General features: G+C 45.3%; 7 protein-coding genes across 10 annotated transcripts; 2 read left to right on the top strand and 5 right to left on the bottom strand.

The window, feature by feature from the left end:
* Nucleotides 1-37: 37 nt before the first annotated feature.
* Nucleotides 38-6,044, bottom strand: LOC6619977 (ATP-binding cassette sub-family A member 3). The gene is made up of 11 exons (XM_032724816.1): nt 5,778-6,044; nt 5,122-5,701; nt 4,913-5,056; nt 3,601-4,851; nt 2,745-3,535; nt 2,343-2,689; nt 1,948-2,292; nt 1,723-1,870; nt 1,451-1,648; nt 559-1,383; nt 38-495 (listed from the first exon to the last, which is right to left on the bottom strand). The coding sequence occupies exons 1-11, from the start codon at nt 6,038-6,040 to the stop codon at nt 309-311; spliced, it is 5,079 nt and encodes a 1,692-aa protein (XP_032580707.1). The 5' UTR covers nt 6,041-6,044; the 3' UTR covers nt 38-308.
* On the bottom strand, nt 6,027-9,383 carry LOC6619976. Its single transcript, XM_032724820.1, has 3 exons — nt 9,268-9,383; nt 8,482-9,213; nt 6,027-8,417 (listed from the first exon to the last, which is right to left on the bottom strand). The coding sequence occupies exons 1-3, from the start codon at nt 9,323-9,325 to the stop codon at nt 6,211-6,213; spliced, it is 2,997 nt and encodes a 998-aa protein (XP_032580711.1). The 5' UTR covers nt 9,326-9,383; the 3' UTR covers nt 6,027-6,210.
* Nucleotides 9,384-9,533: 150 nt separating this feature from the next.
* Nucleotides 9,534-16,040, bottom strand: LOC6619974 (DNA-directed RNA polymerase III subunit RPC1). Its single transcript, XM_032724818.1, has 7 exons — nt 15,906-16,040; nt 13,992-15,850; nt 13,779-13,924; nt 11,589-12,006; nt 11,093-11,528; nt 9,989-11,024; nt 9,534-9,915 (listed from the first exon to the last, which is right to left on the bottom strand). Exons 1-7 carry the CDS (start codon nt 15,947-15,949, stop codon nt 9,703-9,705), a joined length of 4,152 nt encoding a protein of 1,383 aa, XP_032580709.1. The 5' UTR covers nt 15,950-16,040; the 3' UTR covers nt 9,534-9,702.
* On the top strand, nt 12,576-13,602 carry LOC6619975 (brachyurin). The gene is made up of 2 exons (XM_002044151.2): nt 12,576-12,733; nt 12,808-13,602. The coding sequence occupies exons 1-2, from the start codon at nt 12,632-12,634 to the stop codon at nt 13,534-13,536; spliced, it is 831 nt and encodes a 276-aa protein (XP_002044187.2). The 5' UTR covers nt 12,576-12,631; the 3' UTR covers nt 13,537-13,602.
* Nucleotides 16,041-16,368: 328 nt separating the features above from the next.
* Nucleotides 16,369-17,793, bottom strand: LOC6619973 (39S ribosomal protein L3, mitochondrial). Its single transcript, XM_002044149.2, has 4 exons — nt 17,683-17,793; nt 17,518-17,623; nt 16,933-17,456; nt 16,369-16,857 (listed from the first exon to the last, which is right to left on the bottom strand). The coding sequence occupies exons 1-4, from the start codon at nt 17,718-17,720 to the stop codon at nt 16,437-16,439; spliced, it is 1,089 nt and encodes a 362-aa protein (XP_002044185.2). The 5' UTR covers nt 17,721-17,793; the 3' UTR covers nt 16,369-16,436.
* A 633-nt stretch (nt 17,794-18,426) lies between these two features.
* LOC6619971 (rho GTPase-activating protein 26) lies at nt 18,427-27,283 on the top strand. Of its 4 annotated transcripts, none has more exons than XM_032724340.1 (14): nt 18,427-18,793; nt 18,851-18,920; nt 20,697-21,162; nt 22,769-22,926; nt 23,003-23,176; nt 23,380-23,595; nt 23,656-23,727; nt 23,787-23,838; nt 24,164-24,450; nt 24,520-24,850; nt 24,915-25,020; nt 25,096-26,427; nt 26,499-26,578; nt 26,639-27,283. In XM_032724340.1, exons 3-14 carry the CDS (start codon nt 20,985-20,987, stop codon nt 26,737-26,739), a joined length of 3,087 nt encoding a protein of 1,028 aa, XP_032580231.1. In that variant the 5' UTR covers nt 18,427-18,793; nt 18,851-18,920; nt 20,697-20,984; the 3' UTR covers nt 26,740-27,283. The 4 variants fall into 4 exon arrangements, with proteins under 4 accessions (XP_032580231.1, XP_032580228.1, XP_032580230.1 ...); XM_032724337.1 differs by having other exon boundaries at nt 24,137-24,450; XM_032724339.1 differs by lacking the exon at nt 18,851-18,920 and having other exon boundaries at nt 18,427-18,580; nt 24,137-24,450.
* Nucleotides 21,169-22,723, bottom strand: LOC6619972. The gene is made up of 3 exons (XM_032726646.1): nt 22,695-22,723; nt 21,844-22,581; nt 21,169-21,738 (listed from the first exon to the last, which is right to left on the bottom strand). The coding sequence occupies exons 1-3, from the start codon at nt 22,721-22,723 to the stop codon at nt 21,291-21,293; spliced, it is 1,215 nt and encodes a 404-aa protein (XP_032582537.1). The 3' UTR covers nt 21,169-21,290.
* Nucleotides 27,284-27,541: the final 258 nt, after the last annotated feature.

Raw genomic sequence — 27,541 nt, 5'->3', positions numbered from 1 at the left:
CTTGTGTGGAAAACACGGCTTGGACAAACAGTATACTTTTCGCGCGTGCTGCCGGAACTAGCGTGTATCGCCAATGGAACCATTAGGAAATTGGCATGGAATATATATAAATATATAATGGTTTTTATCGGTGTCTGCTATTTTGGATGCTGCATCTCGAAATAGTTGCACTCGCATGTTTTACATTTGATAACAGCTTTGAAAAGAGGAAATTGAATTGATATTAGATATGAAATCCATGTTCTTAGAATAATAACACAATTACTTCCTGCACATAATTCTTTACTTAATCACTTTACACAATTCGTTTAGTAAGGATATGCATCCTTGTTGTGTTTCTGGCTATGAATGCTAAGGAACACACAGTTTACCGACGGCTGGGACACCGAGTAGGAATAGAAATCCTGCTTGTTGCGATGCAGTGTATCGACGATCCTGGCCATGGGGTACATGTGACTGGACAGCCAGAAGCAGACCCTGGGAAAACTAACATTCCTGCAGGTGTATAGAAAAGGAATGGGAATTTGAATTAGAATGGATATCTCAGATTTGCCTCACTTGATGATGGCATGTGGAAATACATTTTCGATGACTCCGCACAGCTTTAAGTACTTCCATCTGTCCGCGCTGTCAGTGAAAGCCGCGGAGAACTCCTGATGCCTGCGCCGCCATAACGTCCCAGTGGTCCCTGCCCTATCCTCCTTGGCCTCCGTCGATTGCGAGTCAAAGTCAATGGGACTGCCCAGCTTGGCCAGATGGATTCTCGTCTCCACCATGTAGTACGATGCGTAGTAGTTCTGCTGCAGCTCCTCGCGCTCGCCAATCACCGCGATGCCTGGATAGCTCAGCGTAGCCATTCGTAGGGCGGGCGTGGAGTACGCGGTGTCGCTGCATGTATAGATCACGCTGTGACCAAACCTGCGCATGTCGTGGATTATGTGCAGCATGCTGCGCTGCGACACGATGTCCAAATGGGTGAAGGGATCGTCCAGCAGGATGAGCTCGGCATCGCTTATCAGGGCTATGCCGAGACTCAGTCTTTTCAGTACGCCCTGGCTGCAGATGGACAGCGAGTAGAAGCGATACTTGTACAGCCCGAAGATTTTGCACAACTTCGTGGCCTCCGCCCGCAGGGAACTCCGCTTGGTGCGTCGAATGCGCAGTATCAGATACCACGTCTCCATTATGCTCAGCGATCGCATCGTTTGAAACTCCTGGGCACTGTAGCCCACCATATGGCAGGATTCCAAGTCCTTCGACTTGTATGGAACCCTCTTGGAGCTGATTATCCGTCCCGAACTGGGTGTGTAAATGCCGAGAATCGTCTTCAGCAGCACACTTTTCCCAGTTCCATTGGCGCCGAAGATGCTCATGACTTGATAGCTAACAGGATATGGACATTACTTAGTTGGATGGATATGGATATTATATGGATATGGTCATCCATTACCGATTGACCATGAAGTCAATGTGCTTGAGTGCCGCTTTTAGGCCAAAGAAGACGCTCAAGTGCTCCACATGCAGGGCTTTTGATTCTATGTGGTTGCGTTCCAAGGTGCTCACACGGGTTTTTTCATGGATCCAGGTGTTCTCCAGCTCGCTGGGCTCCATGATGTGCAGTATGTTCTGATTGTATTTGCTATCCGGACTTGGGAAACACGTCGGTTATAAACTATATACTGATTTTTGAAATGGAGGAGCAACACGGGAACTCGAACTCACTCACTATCCCAAAAGTACTTCGGTTGTCGTGGCCTTCGCTTCACCATATGCGATTTGAGGAATATGAAAATCGAGATCCACACCACGACGAGCAGGAGGTATACACAGCACAGGTATCGCAGGTGGTAGAACTCCTGTGCATCGTCATCTGCGGATAGTTAAAATAGTTGAGATTATGAAGGAACACTAGGTCACTAGCTGAACCCTTGATGGATGCCTCCTCACCACAACAGTTGGGAATCGTTTGGCACTGGTCCGCATAGACACTGGTCTCGTAAATCTGCCGATCGCTGCAGAGCCAAATCTTCTCCGAAATGCTGGCGATGCGCATTAGATTGTGCAGCAGGGCGTAGAACGGATGGAAGTCCAGCAATAGGAAGTGGGCTGTGTTGGGATTCGTAAATGGCCACAGTTCCTTCACTGCTATGTAAACCAAAATGCCCAGTGAGTAGGCAAGGAGCACGTTTAGATACACAAAGGGCATATCCGAGATCGGCATGATGATGGTTATCAAAATGTTCAAGCTAAACACACACGCCGCAATGAGGAACACGACATAGACGGAGTATACTGCAGATCATATTAGCAATATGCATGTATGTGTACGACGATGAACGTACTGTGTATATTGGAGTCCATAAGCAATTCCCAGTGAAAGAATATGACGGCTATGTTAATGGGGAACAAGGCGAGGAGCACCACCAACAGGTCGTAGATCAGGAAGGCCACGATGAGCACGATAGTCGGCATGCCGGCAATCAGTTCCACGTAGTTGTAGCGACCGTCCCTACTGAGCGTCATGTGGAGCAGGGGTATGCTCCAGATGCAGCAGAAGCAGAAGCTCAGGCAGCTGGCGAAGATCAAGTCGTATCCATCGATATTCAAGTGCAGTTGCAGCGTGTGAATGGTCGAGAAGGGCAGCACCTCCAGTTCCACCTTGATGCCCGCTTCGCCACCGATGAAGGCACTGAAAATGGATGCACAATGGTGAATTTGATGCGATATGACAACATGGAACATACACTGCCAGCGAGTTCAAAGCCCGAGCCAAGCTATCCGGAGCTGTGTGTGGCCACTTCGTGTTGAAGAGCACCTCGATCTGGGCATTTGAGTATATGACCGCCTCCATAATGTCCGCATCCGACAACAGACAGTTTTTGTACTCGTAGTTATAGATGAAGGTCGTGATGTCCACAGACTTGCCCACCTCTGTGACCCCCACTTTGGCATACTCCTCACTGGCCACCAGTAGTTCGCCATGTAGCAAATCCTTTTGCATGAGTATGATGCCATCGCCATGATCGGACATCGGAAAGGTAATGTGTCCCGGTTGCCGGCAGTTGTGCCAGAAATATGGCATACTCAGTGCCCAGACGACGACGAGCGATGGCAGAGTCAGCTTTAGAATTGGTATAAACCAGTTGCGCGTATCGGCGATCAGCAGCTGACGTAGCTCCTCCAGCAAGTGCATGATCGGTATGAGGAATCTCCACTTTGCGGGCTCTTCTTGTCCGCTTACTGGAAGTGTTTGTAGTCCGGGCTGGCCAAACTCTAAAGTGGACTTAACACGCGTGTATAGGCTAACTAAGATGTCATCAATGCTGCACTCATGAACTTCGAAACTATATACGTTTAGTTCATGTTTCACTCTGGCCAAGTTCTCGATCAAACTAATCAGTTCGGTATGGTATTTGTGCTTGATAAGGAAGGAAGCGCAGTCGGCCAAGATGGAGTCCATCTCCATTTCCGGTATAAAGTTCGCCATGAAGGCATACACATCCCAGAAACTGCACTTTTCGTTGCCAAAAATAAGCTGTTGGATTAAAAGTGTTTACTATTGAATATTATAATATCATATCATATCATATCACATCATACCAAACGATAGGACTCGTTTAACATCCGGCACAGCTTCTTTTCCGTTCCAAACGCCTGCAGTTTGCCCTTGGCGATTACAAAAATGCGATCGGCGATTCCGCTGGCCACTTTTTGATTGTTGGATGTGAAGAAAATGGAGCGGTTCTTCTTTTGATCCAGAATCAAAGTGTAGAACAGACTGATCCGCTGCTCATCGATTCCATCGAACGGCTTGTCCAGGATGACGATCTGCTTGCCTCCAGCGAAGGCGCATAGGAACTGCAGCACGCTCCGTTGCCCGATGGTCAGCTCATTGACCGGAGACTTTTCCCAATCCTCAAGCTTTAGATATCGAAGAAGTGCTTTAGCCTCTAGCTTGGCCTTGATCTTGCTGAGACCCCGCAGCCTGGAGAGAAACACTAGATGATCGAGCACCACGAACTCGGTGAACAGGCTTTTGTGCGACATAGAAATTGAGGCATTTTTCCGTGCCTCTTTTCGTTGCGTTACTATATTGAAACCGGACAGATAGATCTCGCCAAGCTTGGGCTTTGTCAGCCCATACAACATCTTTACGATCGTGCTCTTGCCCGATGAATTGTGTCCAAGTAGAGCGACCACCTCGCCGGAATACACACTCAGTGTGATGTCCTGCACGACAAAAGTCGATTTCGAATACCTTTGCCATACGCCACGAAATTCGATGAGAGCTTGAGCTGAAGTTTTTGAAAAACTAACTGCTGGAATCTCACGTTTCAACCTGCCCACGGCCGACTTGGTGGCATGGTACCTCTGCAGCAGATTCTTCACGCGAATCGCCAGCCAAACGTAGGTATTGTTTTCGAAAATCAGCGCGAGTAGGATGCAAAAAATGGTCTGTATGTAGAAACAAACGATCGGCACAAAGAGTCCGACATCGGAGTGGCTGACTCTGTAGAACATATACTTTCCTATTGTCACTCCCAGCGTGTAGTCCTCGATGTAGAAGATCTTCGAGAGCCCGCGACTGAATGATACGTTGCACAGAAGGACGGTGACGAATCCGTAGAACACATCTGGCCCATCGGACAGGAGTTCCTTCTTCGATAGAAGCGGCAGGGCCAGCAGTAGCCATATGATCGGTGCCATAACCATAGCTACTCTCGATCTGCGCATGGCCGATGCCATGAGTATTATCAAACTGGTGACAGCGCATCCATACGAGATGAGGAAGCATAGTAAGATGGGCCAGGGGCACTTGTTAATAGCTGCCGTCGCTCCATTCCATTGGATCTGAAAATGCCGAGCTGCATGTTGGATTCCTCATGCTGGATTCGAGAGTACATGTACATACCTTCAGCAGAATTGTGATGAGCAATGAGGTAATCAGGAAGTGTGCGAAGACATTGAGGAACCACGTTGCCATTTGCAATGTTGCACTCGCGTTGAGTGTCTCCAACATATAGCGCTGTCCCAGTTCGCGTTCCTCAACGATCAGCTAGAAAAGTGCGAAAGCGAAAGTTGAATGTAAGCTGGAATGTTTGGCTATGGAATTGGACGAACCGTAGTTAGGATGGTCACCGGGAACATGAAACCCAGAAGTATTAGCAATACGACCGAAGTTCCTATGCCCTCGGAGAGCAGCACGTTGGGATTCTCATTGAAGCGACGCATCAGGACCTTGGGTAACTTCTCCACTTTGGCAGCCGTGGCTCTCAGGAACTGCATGCTGATGTGGTACTGCAGCGGCACGAAGCCCTCGCCCATGTAGTCCGTGTAGCCATCCTCGTCGTACTCGTCGTCCTCGGCGACATCACGATCCATCAGCGTAGTGGTTTCCTTCCAGCTGTCGCCGATCCAAGTGTCCTCGTAGTTGCGCAACTCCGACGGCATGATTATGGCGAAGCTCAGCACGGTGGGCAGGCCATTCAGTGAGTCATCCACATTACGGAAGCAGACACTTGCCAAATAATGTTCGGAGGCGGCGTGGATGCGCATATCGTTGCAGTTCCCAAAGTCGACAATCTTATCTTCGGACATGGAAAGTTTGCCCAGGGCATCGGCCATCAGCTGTCGCAGTGCAGCATTTGAGTTGGGTGCGAATGCCACTCGAATGTCCGGAATGAATACGTTTGTTGTAAAACTACAAGTGGCGGAAATGGAGTGAATGATATGAGCCACTTCCATATCTAAGATATCAGATATTAGGTTCTACTTACTTTCGCTGCTTACTTGCCATTTTGGCGCGTCTCTCGTGGATTTTGTCAATGAGTGAGCTCCAGCTGAACTCCAGAAGTTCGGCTTCAGCTCGGATCGAGTAGTCTCTCATATTTGAGTCACTCGAGGAGCGAATGAATAGCAGAAATAAGGACGACATCACAGGCAAGACAAGCGACAGAACTAAGACTAGCTTGTGGTGTTTTTGTTTTTGAAAGTTCTTCCAAACCAGCAGGCAAAAGACATGGCAAATTTGGCCAGGCATTTGAATAGGCTCTACATTCACATTTATTTAAATACAAATATACAAATTAACGCCACTCACTTCTCAAGTTATAACTAATCTAACAAATGACAGATGAGGCAGTTAAACACCAGACAACACAACAAATGTACAAAAGTGCCAATTATCATTGGATCACGAAGGATACTCTCCTAAAGTATATCACTTAAGCGCACAGTCTGCAGTCCACATCCGTAGAAATACATTCGCTGATGAGCATCCAGGAGCATTCCTTTCACGTCTGCTATGCACGTATAACCAACTCGTTTATATTTATGCGTACTGAGATCTATTCTATAGATCTGCCGATCTATGCTGCAGGTATAGGCGAACAATCCGGATGCTGCGACACTTTTGGTGGAACAATGTATGGCCAGGGCATTAACTTGGGCATTGTGGAGACCCAAGTACTCGGTTTTTTGTTCCACATTATTGTTATTCAGGTTGAGTACCGTGTACTTAATGCTTTCATCATCCCCGCCGGATAGAATGTGCAACAGATGCCTATCCACATATATATCTATGGTATTTATACCAGTTACGTGCAATTGAAGCTGAACATATGTCGTTTCTAGGGTACGATCAAAACCGTAGATTCCGCCATTGGTTGTGGATACCAACAGCATTCCCTTGCTCGCAATCCACTGAATGCCCAGTGGGCATCTTTGTATATCTACAAAATGTTTTAGATCTAGTTGATTGGGTATATCAAGCGCCCACATATAGTGACTTATATTTCCATCGCCGCCTGCAACATATATGGAAAAGAGATCCTCATCCGCATGCTGGACAACATCTATGGCCATCAGTCGCGCTTCAATGGTACCCGTTCTGGATGCGACCACATTGTGCAGTGTGTGGCTGGATAGTTCACTTATCCAGCATTTATTGCTCGCATCTATGCTAAGTTGGCTAATGCACAATTGCGATCGTCCGCCGACGGAGAAAACAAGCCAAGTACTGGAGTCGCCGCCATTCGATTTGTATGGAATCGCCTGCAAACTTCGCACTGTAGAGATATGGGAATGCAATTCCGCACGTTGAGACAACGAGTCCTTGGTCACTTGGGTGACTTTTATGATATTATCATCGCCAGCGGAAAGAATAAAGGGATCGGATTGATTTCTCGGCGTAATGAGTCGAAGGACATTGCAATTTCGTACGTGCCAGTTATTGGGTTTGATATCCTTAATCCGATTGTCAACGGCATTGTAGAGCGAGTTGCGATAGAAGTACACACGCTTTTGCTTCACATACGCTATGGAAAGTTGGCTATCATCATCACTCAGTCGAAAGTCCCAGCAGCGATGGCCTCCGCCGCAGGCCAATTGCAAGAGGACATCATTTCGTCGCGACCAGGCCACAATGTGATTGTCGTTGAAGCCCAAGATCAAGTCCTCCGAGGGAGATGCTTCGACCCAAGCCAATGGAATGCCCTCACGTTGGCTGACACTTAGTGTTGAGTCAGAGAATCTCACATTTAGGTACTTTAAAAATGCCTCATGACCACCACTCATCACATGGGCATTGTCCGCATTAAGACTGAGCAACTTAAAGAAGTTCGAGCCCATTTTACCGTGTAAATACCGAATGGAGTCCTTCAATTGAAAGTCGTCGCTGGCACTGCTGCGGCAGTAGAGCATCACATGTCCCTCGCGGTTGCCCAACAATAGATATTGCTCCGAAATGAGCAGGGCCGCAGTTATCCACGGCTCGCGGTTATTGAATAGTGCGATGTGCGACTCTATATGCAGCTGGTGGGTTTGCAGTAGCAGGCAGTAGCCCAAATTATCGGACACTAGATAACGATCTCTGCTTAGGAATTTGAATGAGCGTATAGTGCCCTTCATCCTTATGCCATCGAATAATTGTTCGAAATCATTTGTATCTGTGTTATACCTGTGCAGTGTTATGCGCCGATGTCCACAGGTGGCTATAATGTTATCAAATACTTCCAAAACAGTGCGTTTGTACGACGGAAAGTCATTGACCATGAGCCACTCATTCTCACGCGAAGAATCCGTGGATATTCGGGTGTAATACAAGCGGTTTGAGCTACTCAAACCCACAATTATCTCATTATTGACAAACTTTAGATTTCTCACGAATTCATTTGCATCGCCCAGACTGCTCAACATAGCCGATTCGATTTTGGGTCGATTAAGTACTTCTTTAAGATTTTGCCCGACCAAATTTCCTGTTGAACTGGTGCTATAGAGGACTTGCGTATCCTGGCTAAAGCCTAGCCTCCAAATTGGCGCTCCGAATTGTTGACGACGCTTCAGGATTAATTCACCAAAGGAACTCCAGATGCAGACGTAGGAATCCTCACCGCCGCTGGCCACAAATGTACGGTCATCTGCAATGACAAGAATAGTTATAGAAAAACAACCAAATATAGTTATATTTCCAGCAAATCTTACCGATTTTAAGTATAACAACGCACATAACACGCGAACTGTGTCCGTAACAACTGAGCATGGGCTTTATTTTAGCTGTTGTCCAGTCGCCAGGCTTTTGTATATTCCAAAACTTGACCGAACGATCATCCGATGTGGTCACCAGTAACTGCGACTCCAAGTCAAACTCAATTGAGTGGATCACTCCATTGTGCGCTTCAAGGCGCAAGAGCAGGGGATATGTTTTCATTACAGATTTTGGATCGGATTCTGTGGGAAACTGCGTTTGCCATACCAAAAGTTCTCCAAAGGCATTGCCGCTTATGATGGCCAGTTTATCAAAGGAACTCCCATGGAGTTTAGTGTAATAGAGTATGGAACTGTCGGTGCATCGAGCCAGCTCCAAGACAGTGCAATCTGCATTCAACGTTAGATCATATTCCATATAAAGGAGAGCACTGTGCGATGTGTGAAGAACGAATCGTTTGCGATCCTCCGATTCGTTTTCATCATCCAAGAACAGAGCGGCATTAATCCAATCTTTGGTTTCGCCCTCGTAAACGAGCTGAAAGAGATCCTTTCCGGAGCTGGTGGTACACCTGATCATGGAGTATTCGTTCTCGCTATATAACAATAATAATCTTTGCGATTTACGAAAGGAACTCCACGCAAATCCTCGAACTTTTCCCTCGAGCAGCTGAACCGGCAACTCGACTTTGGCTTTTGAGCTATATACCACCGCCTGATCGCCATGACCTGTGTATATGATGTTTAATAGAAGGCGTTGCAAGGATTTGGCAATATACTTACCAACCAGAATCCCGTTTGGGGATATTTCCAGGCCAAATGCGTCAGAAATCAAAACCATAATTTAATAACAACACGTTGTTTTGATAAACAAGAGTTCAGTGTGACCATGTCGTGGCAGTTTATACATAAGCAAATGTGGAACGGCGGAATGTGAACCGCGCGGTTAATTCAAATTTGAATATACTACTAATAATAATAATTTCGTTATTTGCATAAGCAATTTCAATTCGAATTTAATTTCCGCAGCTAAGTACAATCTAGGTAAATTTGTTTAACATAGCTCGACAGAATAAAAATATGTACTATTTATTTATTTACATTTATCAGAATGATGGATCGGGCAGCTTCGATGCCCAGCGTCTGATAGATTTCGCAAATTTTGTTACTCCTGGTTTGGGAGGCCCACACCAGTATAACGTCAAGAAGGCCCGCTTCTTATGTGGTTTTGCTTGGCACCAGATTCAGGGAACTGCAGATGGTGGGCTCAATGGGTGGCACCTGTTTGTCCTCGTGGAGTTGTAGCAACTTGAAGATGCCAGTGCCAATGCACGCTGGCATTCCCAGGATAATGCGCTCCGAAACCCCATTGATGGCATCCGTCTGGCCGTAGTATGCCGCATCGAACAAGTGGTCCGCCGTCTTCTCAAACTGACGTTTCAAAAAAGAAGTACATTAATATACATACGTATGGCTTAGCAGAGTTCACTCTATCTATCCTTACCGATGCCAAATTGAAGACACTCTCACGCATTTTGGCCAAGCCGTGTCGCGTGATACCCAACACCTCGCCACGCGCCGTCATTTGGCTGGCCAGGAGCATGATGTGGCGCCAATCGACGCTCATACCGTGGCCCTCCATCACCTCGGTGATCTCGCTCATAATGATGGTTCGGGCAGCTTCGATGCCCAGCGTCTGATAGATTTCGCAAATGTTGTTACTCCTGGTGCGTTTGCCCACCACACCGTACGTGGCGATGACATCGCGAAGTCCATAGCCCTCAATGCACAGCTTATACGTGGGCGGCTGCCGTGCATCATCGACAGCAATGACGGCACGATTGATGTTTGGCAGTCCCGCCACCACGACGTTTTGCAGACAGAGCGCTAGGCGCGCCAACTCTGCATTTATGGTCGACGTTCGCGTGGCTTCCACACGAACCACAATGCGCGATTGGCTGGCAACAACCTCCACCTGCGTCGGCTTGACGCGCATACGCGACTTCAGAATGCTGAATACAATTGTGTCCAGATCAATGTGTAGGCCGAGTAGCTTAATTCTGGCCATATCGACACCGATCGCCAGGTAGCAGCTGTATGGTCCGCATACGACTTCAACGTACGAGGACAGCTCCGCCAAAGTGGTTTTCTCAATGCGCGCCTTGACTTGCCGCGCAAACTCCATGCTATGGCAATTCTCCAGCTCGGCAGTTATGATTGGCGTCGATATGGTTTTCGTCGCATTGATAATCTCCACAATACGTGGTACACCCTGGGTGATGTTCATCGATGCGACACCAGCGAAATGGAACGTCTTGAGCGTCATCTGGGTGCCCGGCTCGCCAATACTCTGCGCAGCAATGGCGCCCACTGCTGTGCCAGGCTCGGTAACAGCTCGGTTGTATCGATCATTTATCCGGCGCACAAACTGCAGCAGCTGCTCGGTGGTGAGGCACTCAATCTGGTGGCACAGGTTGATACACTTCTCGTAGCGTTTCTGCAATTGCCCAATGCGCTTGGACACTGTGTTGATGTGGTTCCTGCAATGCGAAGAGCATGGTATAGAGCATCAATTTTAGTAAATACGTTGTTGGGTTAGTTAACTCACCGCACATCCAATTTGAAATCGTCGCGGGCTTCGGCAAACTCAGGTGTTTTCAAAAGCGTTTCCAAAGCCTCAGACATTTCCTCGGCGTTAAGTGGACGATCCTTGCCCTGCGGATGCTGCGCACGCAGATTGTCATACTGATGGACTAGATCAACTGGTTTGTTGCGCGTCTCCATGGACACGGGATCCAGGCCATCGCCACCGTAGATGGTATCCACCATCTCGTTGACAGCATTGCGCACTGTGCCGTCGTAGTGGACCACCAGGTCCTCGAGGCACTTGACCAAACGTCGCTGCAGATAACCAGTCTCGGCGGTCTTCACAGCTGTGTCCACCAAACCCTCACGACCAGCCATTGTGTGGAAGAAGAACTCCGTTGGCGTCAAGCCGGAGTAGAAACTATTCTGTACGAAACCCCTGGCCGCGGGGATCGCAGCTGCAAGAAGAGATTAGTTGCTTTAAATCGGATATATATGCTGCTTTCGGCCAGACTTACAGTGCCTTTCGAAGTGGGGCAATGCACGATTCTCGAACCCATTGGGCACTCGTTTGCCACTAATGGCTTGCTGTCCCACGCACGCAATCATCTGGGATATGTTGATGTTCGAACCCTTCGAGCCGCTGAGCGCCATTATCAGTGCGCTGTTCGTGGGATGGAGCTCGGCGAAGCATGTCTTGGCAGCCTGTTCTCGGATGGCCGACAATTCCCGCAGCATGACGGACTCCAGGGTCTCCTCGGGCGTGCAACCAGGCTGGCACTGCAGGGTTCCAGCCTTGAGCAAGTCAATATACTCATTACACTTGGCGTAACCATTGTTCAGGAGCAATTCCTTGTGCTGCAGCAGTTTCTTGCTCGGCGTTACGTCGCTGATGCCAAATGAGAAGCCGCGATTCTGCAGAAAGTAGGATGCGATCTGGAAAGGAGGTTGCTATCAGTACGCTCATCCAATGCCCAATGCAAGTCAAGTATATATAATATAGCTTTCCAAATAATACGCGTGCATATAATCTTTAATCTTTGGGCAATCAATATCTGTCGCAGGCGAACGAAATACTTTTTGATAGACCCTTGAGGCAACAGCAAAAGTTAATTAGTGTTTTCCCTTCAGATAAGAAAACTGTCCATAGAAATCAGCGTTGAATACGTTATTGAGTAGCCAGATATTATAATACCCTTGGAAAGAGTACTCCTTAATGGTCGATAGCTTGGCCATGCAAAGTGCCAAATACTTACAAAAAGAAAAAAGTGGAAAGTAGCAAATGTTCCCAGAAACAATAGTCACAAATTACTTTTCCAAATGCCCATCTTCGTAGAAGTAATTAAAAATCGGTATTAATAACAATGGAATTAGCGAGATACCATTCCCTAGCGCAACCTACGTGGAAATTACTAAGTTAGCTCTTAATCTTATCAGAAAGTCACAATGTTAAAGAAAAATTCGCGCAAAATAAAGAGATAAAAGATAACTCGATCGAGTCCCTTGACTCATTTAATTGAGAAGCGTGAAATTGAAGTCAACTTCCGACAGAGCACAAGACATGGCGCTGAATAGCGAGCGATCCTTGGTGCTGGTTCTACTGGCTGCCATCTCCGTTGTTGGCCAACCATTCGATCCCGCCGACAATTCCCCGATGAAAATAGTGAGTGGTGCGCCGCATCGCTGGCCAATGCCCAGCATTTGAGTGTGTAAGCTTCAATAGTTGCGTTTCAACAGGATAATCGCATAGTGTCGGGAAGCGATGCGAAATTGGGCCAGTTTCCCTGGCAGGTCATACTGAAGAAAGATGCCTGGGATGATTTACTTTGCGGAGGATCAATCATATCGGACACCTGGGTGCTCACGGCGGCCCATTGCACAATAAACCGAAACTCCATCTTCCTGATGTTCGGCACTGTGCAGCTGTTCAACCCGAATGCCCTGAACATGACGTCCAGCAATATCATAATCCATCCGGACTACAATGACAAATTGAATAACGATGTCTCGCTGATCCAACTGCCAGAACCACTGACATTCTCGGACACCATTCGGCCCATACAACTGGTGGGCCAGTCGGCGGATTCGATCGATTTTGTGGGCAGCCTGGCGACCATCGCTGGATTCGGTTATACGGAAGATGAGTACCTGGACAGCTCGGAAACCCTGTTGTATGCCCAAGTCGAGATCATTGACAATGCGAACTGTGTGCCCGTCTTTGGTGAATATGTCGTAGTGGACTCGACCATGTGTGCCAAAGGATTCAATGGTAGCGACATGTCCACTTGCAGCGGCGACTCTGGCGGTCCTCTCATTACGTACAACAAAACCAACCAACAATGGATACAAATTGGCATCAACTCATTCGTCGCTGAGGATCAATGCACCGCCCGGCTACCATCTGGATACGCACGGGTCTCGTCCTTCCTCGGCTTCATTGCAGACAAAACGGGCATTGTTGTATGAAATAGGCACTGACTTCAATAAAAGCATTTACACTGCGCGTCACCAGGATAGCGCCCCTTGAGCAAACATTTTTGATCTGAGATATTTAGAAAACTGTTTAAGCAAGAGGTTTGGAAATTTTTTTCCATGTTTGGGAATTCAGGAAATTATTAAAACAATTAGCTGTGGCCCCATAAATCCATGAAAGGACACCAAATAAGTAGAAACTAGGTAAGCACACAAAAGAAACATGTCATACGAACCCTCGCCAGTCGCCACATGGCCTTGGTGGCATGCAATTCGCCAAAGTCTCTTAGCAGCAAGTAAAAGATGCACTGTTTGGTGCCCGAACCCATGGTGGCCTTATCCATGACGCCGCACATCAGCTCCGAGTTACGTATATGAATCCCTGGGCATAGAGCAAATACAATTTAGCATGGAACTTGTAATTTGAAATTTAATAATCAACTACTCACAGGAATCATTGCTGCAGAGATCCTTGTTGCCCGTGTAGTTGCGACCCTTGTTGACCATATTGAGACGCACTTGGGAGTCGTCATTAGGACGCATTAGCAGGCTGAACATTTGCTTGCCCGTCCACAGACGACGCGGCTTGAGAAGTGCGGGTGGTGGCAGCTTTATATGCATCGTCGAGTCTTCGTTGGCCAGAAAGCAGGCGGCCAACTGCATGGCCTCCTCTTTGGTGAGAAAGACCTCCTTTTGCGTGAGCAAATAGCCGCCGGTAATGAAGTCCTGTGTGGCGGCAATCAGAATCTCACCGTTCTTTGGCGTCACCAGGTTCGACTGGTTGCCCATCAGAATGAGTGCTTCGGCTCTGGCCTCCTCCGTTTGTGGCAAGTGTAGATTCATTTCATCGCCGTCGAAATCGGCGTTGTATGGTGTACAGGCACACTCATTGAAGCGGAATGTCCTCTGCGGCTGCACTTTGGCCCGATGGCACATAATGGACATCTTGTGCAGCGACGGCTGGCGGTTAAACAGCACGATATCTCCGTCGCGCAGATGTCGTTCCACGACATCGCCGCACTTCAGCTCCTGCGCCACCTTCTCACGATTGCCGTAGGCAAGGTACTTCTTAAAGCTCGATCCTCGCTGCTGCACATAGTTGGCGCCCGGGTGCATGCTTGGCCCGTTGCGCACCAGTTCCCGCATGTGCCTTATATTGGCTGGATTCACGCGCTCGGGGTATGTGAGAATCTTGGCCACGCGCACTGGTACTCCAACCTGGTTGATCATCAAGTTGGGATCTGGTGAAATGACAGTGCGTCCGCTGAAATCCACTCTCTTTCCCGATAGATTACAACGAAAGCGTCCCTGCTTTCCCTTCAAACGCTGTACGATTCCGCGCGTCGTCTTCTTTGGAGCCATATTAATGGGGATTCCGCTGATCTCACTGTGGAAATACAGGGCGACATGAAGTTGCAGAAAGTCCCAATCCTCGTGTATCAGCTCGATCTTTCCCCCGGTGGCCATGTGACGCTGAATTACATCATTGATGAGCAGAATTTCACTCTGTTTCATGGTCAGATCGTCCTCCGTGGTGCCGGCCTTTACTTCGGACAAAACCGACGGACGGATGCATGCGGGCGGCACAAATACGCGGGTGACAATCAAGTGCTTTGGATGAGCATCGTGCGAGCACATACCCAGCAGGGCCACGTCTCGCTGGGGTATCTGTTCGAAGAGGTCGAGCACCATGAGTGGGGTCAGCTCCTCGGCTGTGCTGTAATTGCCCAGCGTTGAGTTGAGGTCACGATTCGCCTGCGTGGAGTGCAGCATCTCGTTCATGTTGCTGGTGAAGAGCAAGTCCATTTTGCGTCCCTTGTACGGATCATGGAGGATTTTCAGGAGACCCGGCCCCTTCTTAACGCCACCATTTGGCGAGCCACAATGCGGGCATTTGGTTACCTTCTTGGCCTTGGCCAACATCTGCACATGCAGCGCCTTCTTGCCCAAATACGAGAAGTTCGGGTTGTGCAGCTTCTTCTCGTACAACTGCCGGTCCTCGGGCTTGAGCATCACATGGGCACAGACCTTGCAAATCATCTGCAGTATGTTGATGGTGGAACGAAAGTGGCCGATGTGAAAGACCGGCAGCGCCAGATCCAAGTAGCCAAAGTGGCCGATGCACTCGTTCAAGCCCTGTCCGCAGGTGTCGCACATGGCATCCTTGGTGCTGATGCCCATCCGGCGATCCAGGACGCCGTAGGGCACCGGCTGCCGCTGGGCCTGGTACAGATTCTTCGAGATAATCCGCACCAGAGCCTCCTGTTGGATTTCATCGGCGCCGCTGATTCCGAACTGCACATGTGAACTGAAGGTGTATCGGTTAATTTCTGTTATTCACTTTGCTTGGGGGCGCAACTCACATCTTTTTGTTCAGCGCAGATGCGCGAAACTGCTCCTTTGGCATGTTTCCAATTGGACAATTGTGCTCGCCTAAATAATTAATACAATTATAATATAAATAAATAAATAACCGACACGATGCTTAAGAAGTTTGATTTAGTGTGACCGCTTCGCGGCTCCACACTCGATTTCCATATCGCGGATATATCGATATACGATGGCAGTGTGACCCACGTGCGTGGCGGAACAACGGATTGGAGCTGCGATTTACGCCAATAAGAATAATAACTGTGGAGAGGGGTCGTTCAAAAATTCAATAAGCTTTAGTTCAAATGAGATTCCATTTAACAAGAATTTCATTAAAATTCCTAAAAAAATATAAATAGGACGAGTAAGAAACTTGACCATCTGAGGTCTTATTCGATTTAGTTTTGAATAAAACCTTTTAAACAAGTTGCAACCAACTTTAACACTCTGCAGGTATAAAATTAGTTATTTTTTTTTATTTCAAAACAAACAATTAGGTTTCTATAATACCTTAAGCACTAAAGTTATTCGTTTTCATACGTTATCGACTCGCTTTTGAAGTTGTGCAACTGTTCGTACCACAAATCATCCACATCTTGCTGCGGCTCGCCGTAAAACGTTGGGAACGGCGGAGCTTCCTTATTCTTTCGGAATGGCAAGATGGTATCGTATATGTAGACCAGACCGCCGGTGGGGCCGGCCACTGAGCTGCCTTGCACCCACATAACATTGTACTTGGTGTTAATGCGCCACACGCGCAGGCCCTTGATGATGCGCCACCGGTTTCCCATATGTCCCGGCATCTTTGTGCCTGGCCAGACGCGACCCTTCTCGCCACCACCCCCAATGTTGCCGGCACGTCGATGTGTTTTTGTCACACCGTGCGATGCTGGCATGCCCTTGAATCCGTGTCGCTTGACAACACCCTGGAAGCCATGGTCAACTCTGCAAAAGATAGGTAGAGTACGTACAACCAGGGTTTCCAATAATCCTCTTCAATTCTTAGACGTATGTACTTACGTTTTTCCGCGAACATCGACGAAGTCACCAATGCGAAAGTGGTTGACATTTAGTGGAGTGCCTGGCGCCAGTTGGGCCTCTGGAGAGACGATGAAGCGGGCCAGATTCTTCTTGGGGAGCACACCCGAGTTTCGGAAGATGCCCGCGTACTCTTTGGTCAACAGAGCTGGGTTCGTGGTCTCTGAGCCAACGAGAATGCAGCCGCGCTTGTGCAGATTGGCTACCTTGGGAACTTGGGCAGGTAAATACTCTTCCGGAGGAATGTATTTAATGACATGGTTGTCGGCGATTTGCAGCAGCGTGGTGCGAATCCTCTCGCCATTCTTTAGCCACAGCGGGTACTGGCCAATTTTGCGCGCTATAACGCCGCATCTTCGCAAATTCGGAGTCCACACAGCCTCATTGGCGGTTGGGGCTTCGGTCCTGACCAAACTATCCTTGATAACTGCCGGAACGCCAAAGTTATTGGTGCCCACTTCGTTGACGAACTGCTTGTTCTCCGCCGTCATCAAGTCGTTGTATTTCTGTTGAAATGTAACGCAAATTAGTGATTTGTTTATAGATAAAATGATATATGCCACATACTGTGATTTCCTTGCGCAGAAACCATTGGGGATTCCGCAGTCGAGGTCTGCTCAAATGGCCCTTATCGCGCACCTGCGTAACCAAAACACTGCAATTGCCACTGAGCCTGAATGAAGAAACCAGAATTTGGTAAATGGCCACTATAGCAACGATAAGTGTACCCACCGGAGACCCAGAAATTGATTAATAAAGCTCCGCATCATACTTATATAATATATTTTAACAATGCATAAAAACGAGCCGGTGCGGAATAACCAAAAGAGCTGTCAAAACATCGGCTACAGTATCGATATCAGCGATATTTGGGGCACGGGTGCTTGACCATCGATTATTTCTGGTTCGACTGCACATGCTTTTATACCGTTTCCCATCGGAGTAGTGGAAACATGATGTGAGACTTTCATTATCGCAACTATGTAAATCAGAAATTGTAGTTTTTAATAAATTTTTAACATTTGTAATAAAGTTTGGTAATGATTTCGCCGCTCTCTACTGTTCATTGTTGTTCATTGACAGAATAGATAATTAACAGTTCGTGCTAAGCTTTGCATTCTGCATGCTATAAACGCTTAATAAACATTTAATATCTATGAAAGAAGTTTTAGCGCTTCCATTTTGTTTTCTGTCACTGAAAGTTTGTGAAAGAGAGGGAGTAATGCGTTGAAATGCGAACAAGTAAGTAACAGGTGGTTGTTGGAACGCATGAGAAATAAATGGCACGGCAAAAGCTTATGGACACTCCAGCAAATGTTAGTGGCGCGGTGGAGACAGAGTATTTGGTGCGCTTAACAGCACAGTTAATATACCTAACAGCACGTTCAGATAACTTGTGTATTTTTATCAGACCTACATTAATTTTTTTTTTCTAATCGGAGATTTAACAGTCAAAGTAATATATATATATTGTGGTGCATTTAGAATACAATGAAACGAAATATGCAATTGATGCTGAATAATATCGCGTAATTGATGCGAAACGCGCGACACGGCACGGCCAATTTGCGTGCTTCGATCAGAGCGACATTAGATATTGGGAAATTACTCATACACTAATGTTTACTCTGTGAGTAATTTTAACACGGGCACAAATGTGTGTGCGGTTGCGGTACGCGAAAAACTACCGACGGTTGCCTTTCGTAACTAAGAGCATTTATTTTTGTACAAGTGAATTCCAATGGGCTAAAGTCATGAAAAGTGTCTAAACACGAGCCCCTCGACGATTCGTTTATAAGGATTTGATTTATTTATTTATTTGTGATTCCATTGCATTGCGTATGTATGTGTGCTGGTGTGTATCTACGTATATGTATGCTGATATATATATATTATTTAGTTTTTTAAACAACTACATGCATGCGAAATAAACAAAGGATTTGGTGCTGCAGTTGATTTTCATCCCAGGGGTATGTCCGATATCGAAATTATGGTGTTAGTGGCCTCGCAACCTGTTTTAAGATCGAATGTTTACATATGTACATCGAAATTTAACAAGTTTATGCAAAAAAAAAGAAGAAACGATATAAACTCTCGCCCACCCCTCCCTTCATAGCATTCTTATGCACATAGTGTTGTAAAGTGCGCATATGAGTTATTTATCAGTAAGCGAACATAAACTAAAGTTATTTTTAAATAACAAATGTACACAACATGCAAATACAGGCGGTGCACATCTGTATGTATGCAAGTATGCCTGTACATACATAGCTGCATGCAACAACTTTAAGCGGGCTTAACTGTAAAAAAAAACCGATAAGATAATTTAAAACGCGGAATGTTTAACTGTTTTTTAAGCCCCCAAAAATCCAGCATAAGTTCGTATTCAACAGGTATTAAGGTATATCTAGCGAAAATACATAGCAACAGCTGTGTTTTTACTCGTTGCGCATTCCATCAGTGGAAACTCGCCAGCAAAATTTCCCATGATCTTGAATTGCACTTTCTGAGCTCGGCTTTAAATAAGTACATACATACATATATATTGCATTATTTCAATGCCTAACATTTTCATATAGCCGTTGAATATATTATCTATTGCTTAGTTATCAAGGATTTTTAAAGTTGTTGTAGTCAAAGAAAGTGAAAACAGGTGATTAACTGGTTATCAGTAATCAATGGTCCTACGAGCCGGATAAAAGTACTTTGCGAATTTTAATGGAAACTACTCTATTATTGCGTAAAGGGTATATGTTTTGGGAATCGTATTAGTTGGGGTGTATATAACATATATCTGCGTCATTACTTGGGCCTGGAAGCCACTAAAATTTATTTAAAATATTTATTGATAAAGCGATTATTTCTGAGAATTCTCTATGCCTGCGCCTATCTATCTTAAGATCTGATAAGAAAGAAATCTGACAATGTAGTACAGAGGCGTCTGTAAGCAACTTTATGATTTAAATATTAGCCAATAAATCGCTTTCGCAATTTTTATTGAACATGATTTTCAATTGCCAAGTCGGTTTTGCATTTATGTAATGGCGACGACTTATCAGCCTGTGGCTGGTTTCACTGTGATAGGAAAGTGTTCGCAAGTGTATTTAAACTTGTTTTTGGTAAACGCTTGTATATGTTTGCGAAAGATAAGAAATTTACTAGAGTGTGGGTCTTGCTCGGTACACAGACGATAAGAAATAAACAATAGTCCGTTCTTGATGAAAGTTAGTCGTTGACTGCCCACTTATTATCGTCGCACATCGTTTCAAATTATCTTTTTATATAATCTCATAGGTTTACATTGCGGATCTGATATTATTTTCGAAATTTCACAGTTTACGAGTTTATCGAATGGGGAACCGCCCTTAAATCAAAATCACAATTGCCAGAATACACATAATACATAATGGACATCACTTGCTAATTATTGGTTAATTTAGGCTATTAATTATTCCAGTGATTGCTATATACTCAATATATCGTTTTAAAGCCACACAAAGCAATGGGTTCTCTAAAAGAGAGAATGCAAGTTCTTTAATACAAGGTTGATAAGACAAAAAAAAGAAAGGGAATCGAGTGAATCACGCTTTAAGATCAATTAACTACTAACAGTTAACTACTAACAGTTAAAAAAACATTTCCCAGTAACTTGGCGTATTCTTTGGCCACTCAGCCGCAATGCAAGTTGTGCGCAATTAACGCCACCTGTTGTTCAAAAACATATCTTATATCTGTTGTCTTTGCAGGAAGAATTACCAATATGCATCATCCACCAACTGATAAAACAGTATTTGGCTTGAATAGTAAATATATATAAAAGGAGCGCGATTCCAGCTGTAAATGTTGCAAGCACCGCAGTTTTCTCGCAGTCGCCCGGCAAATCTACACAATATCACAATATATCAGTCTCTGCGAATGCGCTTAACCCTGTGGACATTGGAAATTGGCATCGAAGCAAAAGCCTAAATACAACCGAAACTGAAAATCACAGCAAATATTCAAATTCAATATTATTAAAAGCAAACGCAAACATCATGGGCGGCGGCAAAAATGTACGCCGCGGCTTGGAGCCTCTGGAGTTCGAAGAATGCATCGTCGACAGTCCGGACTTTCGCGAAAATTTGAATCGACATGAAAAGGAACTGGACCACACTAGTCATCAAATCAAACGAATTATCAAAGAGGTCAAAGATCTTATGAGTGCGGCGAAGAGTAAGTGCAATCCATTTTGCCGGTGTACGTAAAATGTGTATTAAAGTAAACAAAAATGATTTATAACTAATTTGAACTTGCGAATTTAACATTAATCCAACTTCATACGTTCGATCCCCTTCATATTATTACGAATCTTGTGGTTCTTCTGATTTCCCATCCTCGGTATACTCCAAACACGCGTTGAATTCGGGTCCAAGCGTCAGGCGCTTTAGGTAATCTTGATATTCCTTTAGCGTTATGAAATGCATATTTGGACACAGCGGGGTCACCTGCCGATGGTAGGCACAGGTATGATCCTGTATCCAATGGCGTGACTCCTTTATCTTCACCTCCTTGAACTCCACTTGCGTCTTGAGTACACTCGGATCGTTGCGCACGCTTATGAGCAAACTGCTTTCGAACACTGCGTCCCGCAAATGTTGGACGACGCCGGGCGACTTGCTAAACTCCTTTAGAATGTCAATAAAATGGGGCATCTCCTGGAGTTCCTCTCCTCTGATCTTCTTAAGCATGATTGGCGGCATGAAGCAGTAGCGAATTTGATTCAAAACCGGATAGGTGCTCGAACGTCGTTCCGGCCAAAGATGCGCTAGCCACATTAGGGCGGAATATAAAAGCTGTGGATACATATATCACGGTTATACTTCTAGGTAGTTAAACAGATATATAGATATAGATATAGATATAGGACTTGCCTCTATTTCCGAATTGACTGCCAGAAAGTTGGACTTGAGTATGCTGCAAATTTGCATTTCGTTGAGGAACAGGAATTCCCGAGTCGATGCGACTGGCAAAATTGAAGTGGAGATGCGTCCCACAAGCTTATCGAATACATCCGACAAATTGGTGGCTGCCCGTAAATTAAACAATTGGCAAAACGCAGCGATCTCAGAAGATGCACACCTATCCAGGATCGCCCAACAGGCCTCGAGCAGCTCGGGTATGTCCAGGAAGTAAGCGGCCTTCAAAATGTCGTCCATATCGCACGGATTCACCTCGGCATCTGTGGATATCATCCATAGATAAGCCTCGCTGAATCCCTTCGGGGTCAAATCATTCGAATTGAAGACAACATTTTCAATGTCCTCCTGCAATATTTTCAGCATTCGTCTTGAGTAAATACAAAGTATGATAGTGTGGCACACGAAGACGCGTTCGTGAACAGTGACTAGTACATCCGCAGCCTCGTATCCCTGGATGAACGGTATCAGGTAGTCAACTGCCGGCTCATCGCGGTCTAATTTGATAATCTTGGACTGTTCCGGATCTTTCTTCCGTTTTGGTATACTTTTTGCAAAATTCACAAATGACTGTTCCAAGTGAGAAAGCCTTTGGCGTTTCGTAACATTATTGAAATGAGCATATGGACAGTGGGAATTCATTAGCTTACTTTCGTTTAGGAGCAGACCTCTTATTCTTTTCCAAAAAGGCCTTCGTATTATACATGTTTCTTTCGTTTTTGTAGATCTGTGCTGTATTTATGAGGTGCGAAGTGAGGCAAGGCTGCCTAGTTTGTTTTGTTCATTGACGTAAATTGATGTTTTCCTTTTGCTTTCATATTTATTTCAATGGCTTATCAAATTGCATTTAAATACTCTTTCAGTGCTGTCCACTCGAATGAAACAATTGGCCATTTTACTTAACGATTTTAACTTTGAGTGCATTGGCACTGCTCAGACCGACGATGAGAATGTCATTTGTGAAAGCCTGAAGCGATTTGGTGCTATAATTGGCAATATTGAAGATGAGCGCGAAAAAATGGTAAGTTGGGCTGGCTGGCTGGTTTGCTTTCCAAATTCGTTAGAGTCTGAACAATCTATTAACAATTACCAACTAGCTAACGCTCGCCGATAAACATATTATTGAGTCACTGGAGGATTTTCGAAAAAAGCAAATCGGTGGCGTCAAAGAAAACAAAAAGAAATTTGATAAAAAGACGGAGAAATTTTGTCAATCGCAGGAGCGTTTCCTCAATATGTCAACCAAAAAGCCCGAAAACACAATACAGGAGGTAAGTTATTTCAATTCAATGCAATTGCCATCGAATAGCTATAGTTTACACGCAGAACTTGTTGTGCAACGTACAAATAATGGATATAGAAAGGTTTTTTGAAACACTTCACTTAAAAATGTCATAGTTCTATAAATAAATAGTTGTACTACTTGTAATTTAGTGCTATAGTATTGATATTAATATAATTTCATTCTTTGCAGGCTGACGCCAGTTTGGGGATGCATGAACGCGAGTATATCCAGGAGTCGCTGAGCTATGTGCTGCGCATCCAGGAAGTGCAGGAACGCATCAAATTCGAATTTGTCGAAATATTGCTCGCATTTATCTCTGGCTGGCTGGTTTTCTACCACACGGCGCACGAACAGGCGGAGGATCATCGCGATTATCTGCAGGATTTGAGGCACAAAGTGCAAAAAGTAGGCGAACATTCGTTTTCCATTGTGATATATCGAAATAACGCTCCCCATTACTTTTAGACTCGGGAAAATTTTGAGGAGGCACGCGAAAAAGTGACTGAATTGAAAACAAAGTATATGGAAAAGCGCACAGTAAGTTGATACAGCATATTTCATACGCTTGAAAAGATTCTAATACTTTGTGTTAACAGAAGCCCGAGGAAATTTTTACAAAACGTGGCTACCTATTTCTAATGGAGAAAAGTACGTGTTTTCAACGATGGTTTCAATCACACATAAAAGCTTTATTTCTTTTCTGATCAAGAACTGCCTTGTTTGCAGAGATTGTTTATTTATTATTACAATTATCATTTTGATTATGCGGTCTTGTTGAACCGATAATAACTGATAGCCCATTGATAATAATATGTAAAGAATATAATATCTTTATAACTCTTGTAGTAGTCTTTTTGTGCCTATCTGCCAAACAAACAAACAAACAATGTAATAATAACGAAATTCGCTGCATACAACTAATTTATTTATTGCGAACGAATCATAGGTTCCATTCTGAAAATCTCCCTTTTAGAGCCATTCAAAGCCACCTGGACAAAATACTATTGTACATTCAAGAAGCAAAAGCGCGAGTTCACCATGCTCCAGTTCAACCAGATGAATCACAACTTCACGAGACCGGAGGCGCGTGACGACGAGAAACTGACGCTGTTCTCCTGCCAGCGACGGGCATCTGAGTTCGAGAAGAGGTTCTGCTTCGATTTGACCTTCAAGGAGAAGCCGGGCGTCGTCTACACATTTCAGGCATTGAGCGAAAAGGATCATCGCTATTGGATTAGCGCCATGGATGGCACGGAGCCGGTAAGTAGTCACTACTACTACTTAACTGAATCACTCGTTTAATTAATAATCCTTTTCGTGCCAACACAGACATATCTGGCACCCGGCAAAATCAAAGTCAGCGAGGCGTACCATCTGGATGAAGCCGGATTCATGTTCATCCGCAGATGCATTCAAGTATTAGAGATTCGAGGCCTGGAGGATGAAGGCATATACAGAAAGAGCGGCGTTGGAACCAAAATCAGCAAGCTGCTGGCACTGGGCCTCAATCAGAAGGAGAGCGACGATGTCTTCGTCGACGACAAGTACCGCGATCTGATGGAAAGCAACACCATAGCTAGCGCCCTGAAAATGTATCTTCGAAATCTGAATGAGCCATTGATGACGTATCAATACCATAGTGATTTCATTGAGGCAGCAAGTAAGCATTTCAACTAGCAGCGTCCTTGATGCACATAGTCTAAATGAGTGTTGCGTATTTTCAGAGCAAGAAACCCTCAATCAGCGCGTGAATGAGGTGCACAAGCTGGTCTACAAGTTGCCACAGCCCAATTTCCAGATGCTCGACATGGTTATTTGTCATCTGACTGAGTGAGTAACGCTGCAGAAAATGAATGGTGATAGCTTATGCAGTACTATATATATACTATATGTTTATATTCGCAGCGTTTCGCGCAAGTACGAGAAGAACAAAATGTCCGTATTTAATCTGGGTGTGGTGTTCGGGCCAACTTTGTTGCGTCCTCGAGAGGAATCAGTTGCCGCCATATTGGATATTAAGTTTAATAATATCGTCATAAACATTCTAATTGATAACTACGAGAGGATATTCAAGAACAAGCCCAGCGCCGACATCAAGTTGCCGGACGCGACGAAGGCGCCCAGCATCATGTACCCCAGTCGCAGCAGTCCACCGACCAGAATGCCACGAGCCTCTCAAATCGGCAAGGCCGCTTCTACGGGTGCCATGGGTAGCAGCGGTAATACAGCCGGCAATCCGATGTTCTTGAATCAGCAGAAAATCTACCGTGAGCCGATCTATGTGAGCAAAACCAATTGCACCGAGCCCACATTGTCATCCAGCCTGCAGAATATTCCGAATGGCGACAACTATGCCCTTGGCTCCTCGAACGCCATGAATAGCTCGGGCGGTGCTCAATGCATATCCCTGTCGCCGCCGATGCACATGCTGAACGGCATACTATCGCCGACCATTGGCAGCATCAATAATCTGCACACAATATCGAAAAATGAGGCCAGCACACGACGCTACGTGCCCAGTTCGTGCACCGACACTGAGATCGCGCCCGATTATGGTATTATAGGTGCCAACAACGGCGGTGTGACGCTGCAATCGCATCACGCCGTGCCGGTTAGTAGCACAAGTAACTTTCGACATCCCGAGTACCTGATGACCACGGCCAATCCAGTTACTCAGTCGGGCTCCAGTAGCCACATATATACGAACACGTCTAGTGCTGGTGCCAACGCAAGCAATCGGATTAGTCTAAGCAATGTATCCCCGCCAAATACTGCGATGCGCAAGGAGCGATTCCTGGGCAGCGCCAGTGGCCCGCAGCAGCATCCGCCCGTTCAACGGGGTCTGCACTCGTATGGCCAGACAAAACACTATTCACCCCTAATGCCAACGTCAACATCCAGCTCCAACGACAGCGTATGTGATTCACTATCTTCCAACAACGGCCTGGGCATCACCATTGTGGCCAATAGTGGCAACAGTGGGAATGTCGCCCAGCACTTGAGCACACGGAACACCAATGACTATGCGCTGATAACGTCACAGAATTCATCGCTGTCGCCGCATCTTGGACCCACCTGCGACGAGGTCGTCACGGCCACAACATTGCCCTCGGTTAGTTTAAGCTGTGGTGGTGGTGTTGGTGGCACCGCCAGCGAAAGCACCGAATATCCGCCTAGTAAAATGCATCGTAATCGTGACATTAACCAAATAAAACGTGATTTGTCAACGGGCACGGCGTGAGTATACAATTTAATATGGGTTCTAATTGCAAGTTAATCCCCTGAAACCTGTTGCTTTCTTCCTACAGTCGTGTGCGCACACTCTATGCTTGCATGGGAGAAAGCGAGGGCGAGCTTTCTTTCGAGCCCAACCAAATAATAACCAATGGTGAGTTTGTAGAGCAGATAGTGCAAGATTCCTTATTGACTATGATTTCACCGCTTACAGTTCGTTACTCCCACGAACCCGGCTGGCTGCAGGGCACACTAAATGGGAAAACAGGACTCATTCCGGAGAACTATGTGGAACATTTGAAGCCGCACCATTAGAATTTGGGTGCGATGAGGAGTTCGTGGAGTTCGCAACTATTTCGTGCATTCGTCGGTAGATACAATTAATAAGGAGGGTTAGGAAATCTAAACAATAATCGTTGTGTAAAAACTAATTTTGATTATGTGTACCCATGGGGGATTTACATGAGCTGCATTTTATTTTATGCTGGAAACCAGGAAACCACAATCTTACCTTATAAATATGTTAACCTTCATAATACCATGACCATACAATGTACTTATTTTTAATTATTTAATAAGGAGTATAAACTCAGTGCAACTGCAAAGATTTATTTACTAATTGTTACGCTCTTCATTTGTTGCTTATTTATACATAATTCGCGTAATTTGTGCAAAAATGGATTACCACGTATCTAATATCTACTACATATACAAATGTATAAAAATAAATAGCAGTGCTTCGCTCACTTTTAAAATGTAAACATTAAACTGAAGTCTGCCATATACCATATCAAAAAAAAAAATAATAATGATAATAAATATTTTCTTAGCAAGGCAAAGAAAACGTAGAATGTTGAAATGGTTGTTTTACTATTCACTTTTGGGCGGTTTTTTTTATCACAAGTTGCCTAAAAATGATCACAAACGTAAAAAACTGACTGTTTGCACAGAATATTACAAATGTGAACCATTTTTTAAGGATTTAGGGAAATTATCAAAATTTGCAAATTTTTAGCAAAAATAACATCAATTTTCACTTCAAAATTTTCTAAAGCAGCCGCCGTTTACTTTGCACAAAGCAATCAAATATATGTGCATAAATAAACATATTTCAAAA

Source organism: Drosophila sechellia, chromosome X, assembly GCF_004382195.2.
Source record: "Drosophila sechellia strain sech25 chromosome X, ASM438219v1, whole genome shotgun sequence".
In the NCBI taxonomy this organism is placed as follows: domain Eukaryota; kingdom Metazoa; phylum Arthropoda; class Insecta; order Diptera; family Drosophilidae; genus Drosophila; species Drosophila sechellia.
This window is presented reverse-complemented; position numbering and strand designations above follow the sequence as displayed.

Bases quoted from the DNA above. Each gene is read 5' to 3' on its own strand.
- LOC6619977 (XM_032724816.1), bottom strand. From the start codon at position 6,040: ATGCCTGGCCAAATTTGCCATGTCTTTTGCCTGCTGGTTTGGAAGAAC. The intron at 5,057-5,121 runs GTTCGTCCAATT...GCACTTTTCTAG, and splicing joins CGGTGACCATCCTAACTACG to CTGATCGTTGAGGAACGCGA. The intron at 1,871-1,947 runs GTGAGGAGGCAT...AACTATCCGCAG, and splicing joins AACGATTCCCAACTGTTGTG to ATGACGATGCACAGGAGTTC.
- LOC6619976 (XM_032724820.1), bottom strand. From the start codon at position 9,325: ATGGTTTTGATTTCTGACGCATTTGGCCTGGAAATATCCCCAAACGGG. The intron at 9,214-9,267 runs GTAAGTATATTG...TCATATACACAG, and splicing joins CCCAAACGGGATTCTGGTTG to GTCATGGCGATCAGGCGGTG. The intron at 8,418-8,481 runs GTAAGATTTGCT...TTGTCATTGCAG, and splicing joins CGTTGTTATACTTAAAATCG to ATGACCGTACATTTGTGGCC.
- LOC6619975 (XM_002044151.2), top strand. From the start codon at position 12,632: ATGGCGCTGAATAGCGAGCGATCCTTGGTGCTGGTTCTACTGGCTGCC. The intron at 12,734-12,807 runs GTGAGTGGTGCG...GCGTTTCAACAG, and splicing joins ACAATTCCCCGATGAAAATA to GATAATCGCATAGTGTCGGG.
- LOC6619974 (XM_032724818.1), bottom strand. From the start codon at position 15,949: ATGCCAAAGGAGCAGTTTCGCGCATCTGCGCTGAACAAAAAGAT. The intron at 12,007-13,778 runs GTTCGTATGACA...CCTCCTTTCCAG, and splicing joins CCATGTGGCGACTGGCGAGG to ATCGCATCCTACTTTCTGCA. The intron at 11,529-11,588 runs GTAAGTCTGGCC...CTCTTCTTGCAG, and splicing joins GCCCCACTTCGAAAGGCACT to CTGCGATCCCCGCGGCCAGG.
- LOC6619973 (XM_002044149.2), bottom strand. From the start codon at position 17,720: ATGATGCGGAGCTTTATTAATCAATTTCTGGGTCTCCG. The intron at 17,457-17,517 runs GTATGTGGCATA...ACATTTCAACAG, and splicing joins TTCTGCGCAAGGAAATCACA to AAATACAACGACTTGATGAC. The intron at 16,858-16,932 runs GTAAGTACATAC...TATCTTTTGCAG, and splicing joins GTCGATGTTCGCGGAAAAAC to AGTTGACCATGGCTTCCAGG.
- LOC6619971 (XM_032724339.1), top strand. From the start codon at position 20,985: ATGGGCGGCGGCAAAAATGTACGCCGCGGCTTGGAGCCTCTGGAGTTC. The intron at 23,177-23,379 runs GTAAGTTATTTC...CATTCTTTGCAG, and splicing joins CCGAAAACACAATACAGGAG to GCTGACGCCAGTTTGGGGAT. The intron at 26,579-26,638 runs GTGAGTTTGTAG...CACCGCTTACAG, and splicing joins CAACCAAATAATAACCAATG to TTCGTTACTCCCACGAACCC.
- LOC6619972 (XM_032726646.1), bottom strand. From the start codon at position 22,723: ATGAAAGCAAAAGGAAAACATCAATTTAC. The intron at 22,582-22,694 runs GTCAATGAACAA...TTTTTGGAAAAG, and splicing joins AAAGGAAAACATCAATTTAC to AATAAGAGGTCTGCTCCTAA. The intron at 21,739-21,843 runs ATCTATATCTAT...TCTTTGGCCGGA, and splicing joins GAGGCAAGTCCTATATCTAT to ACGACGTTCGAGCACCTATC.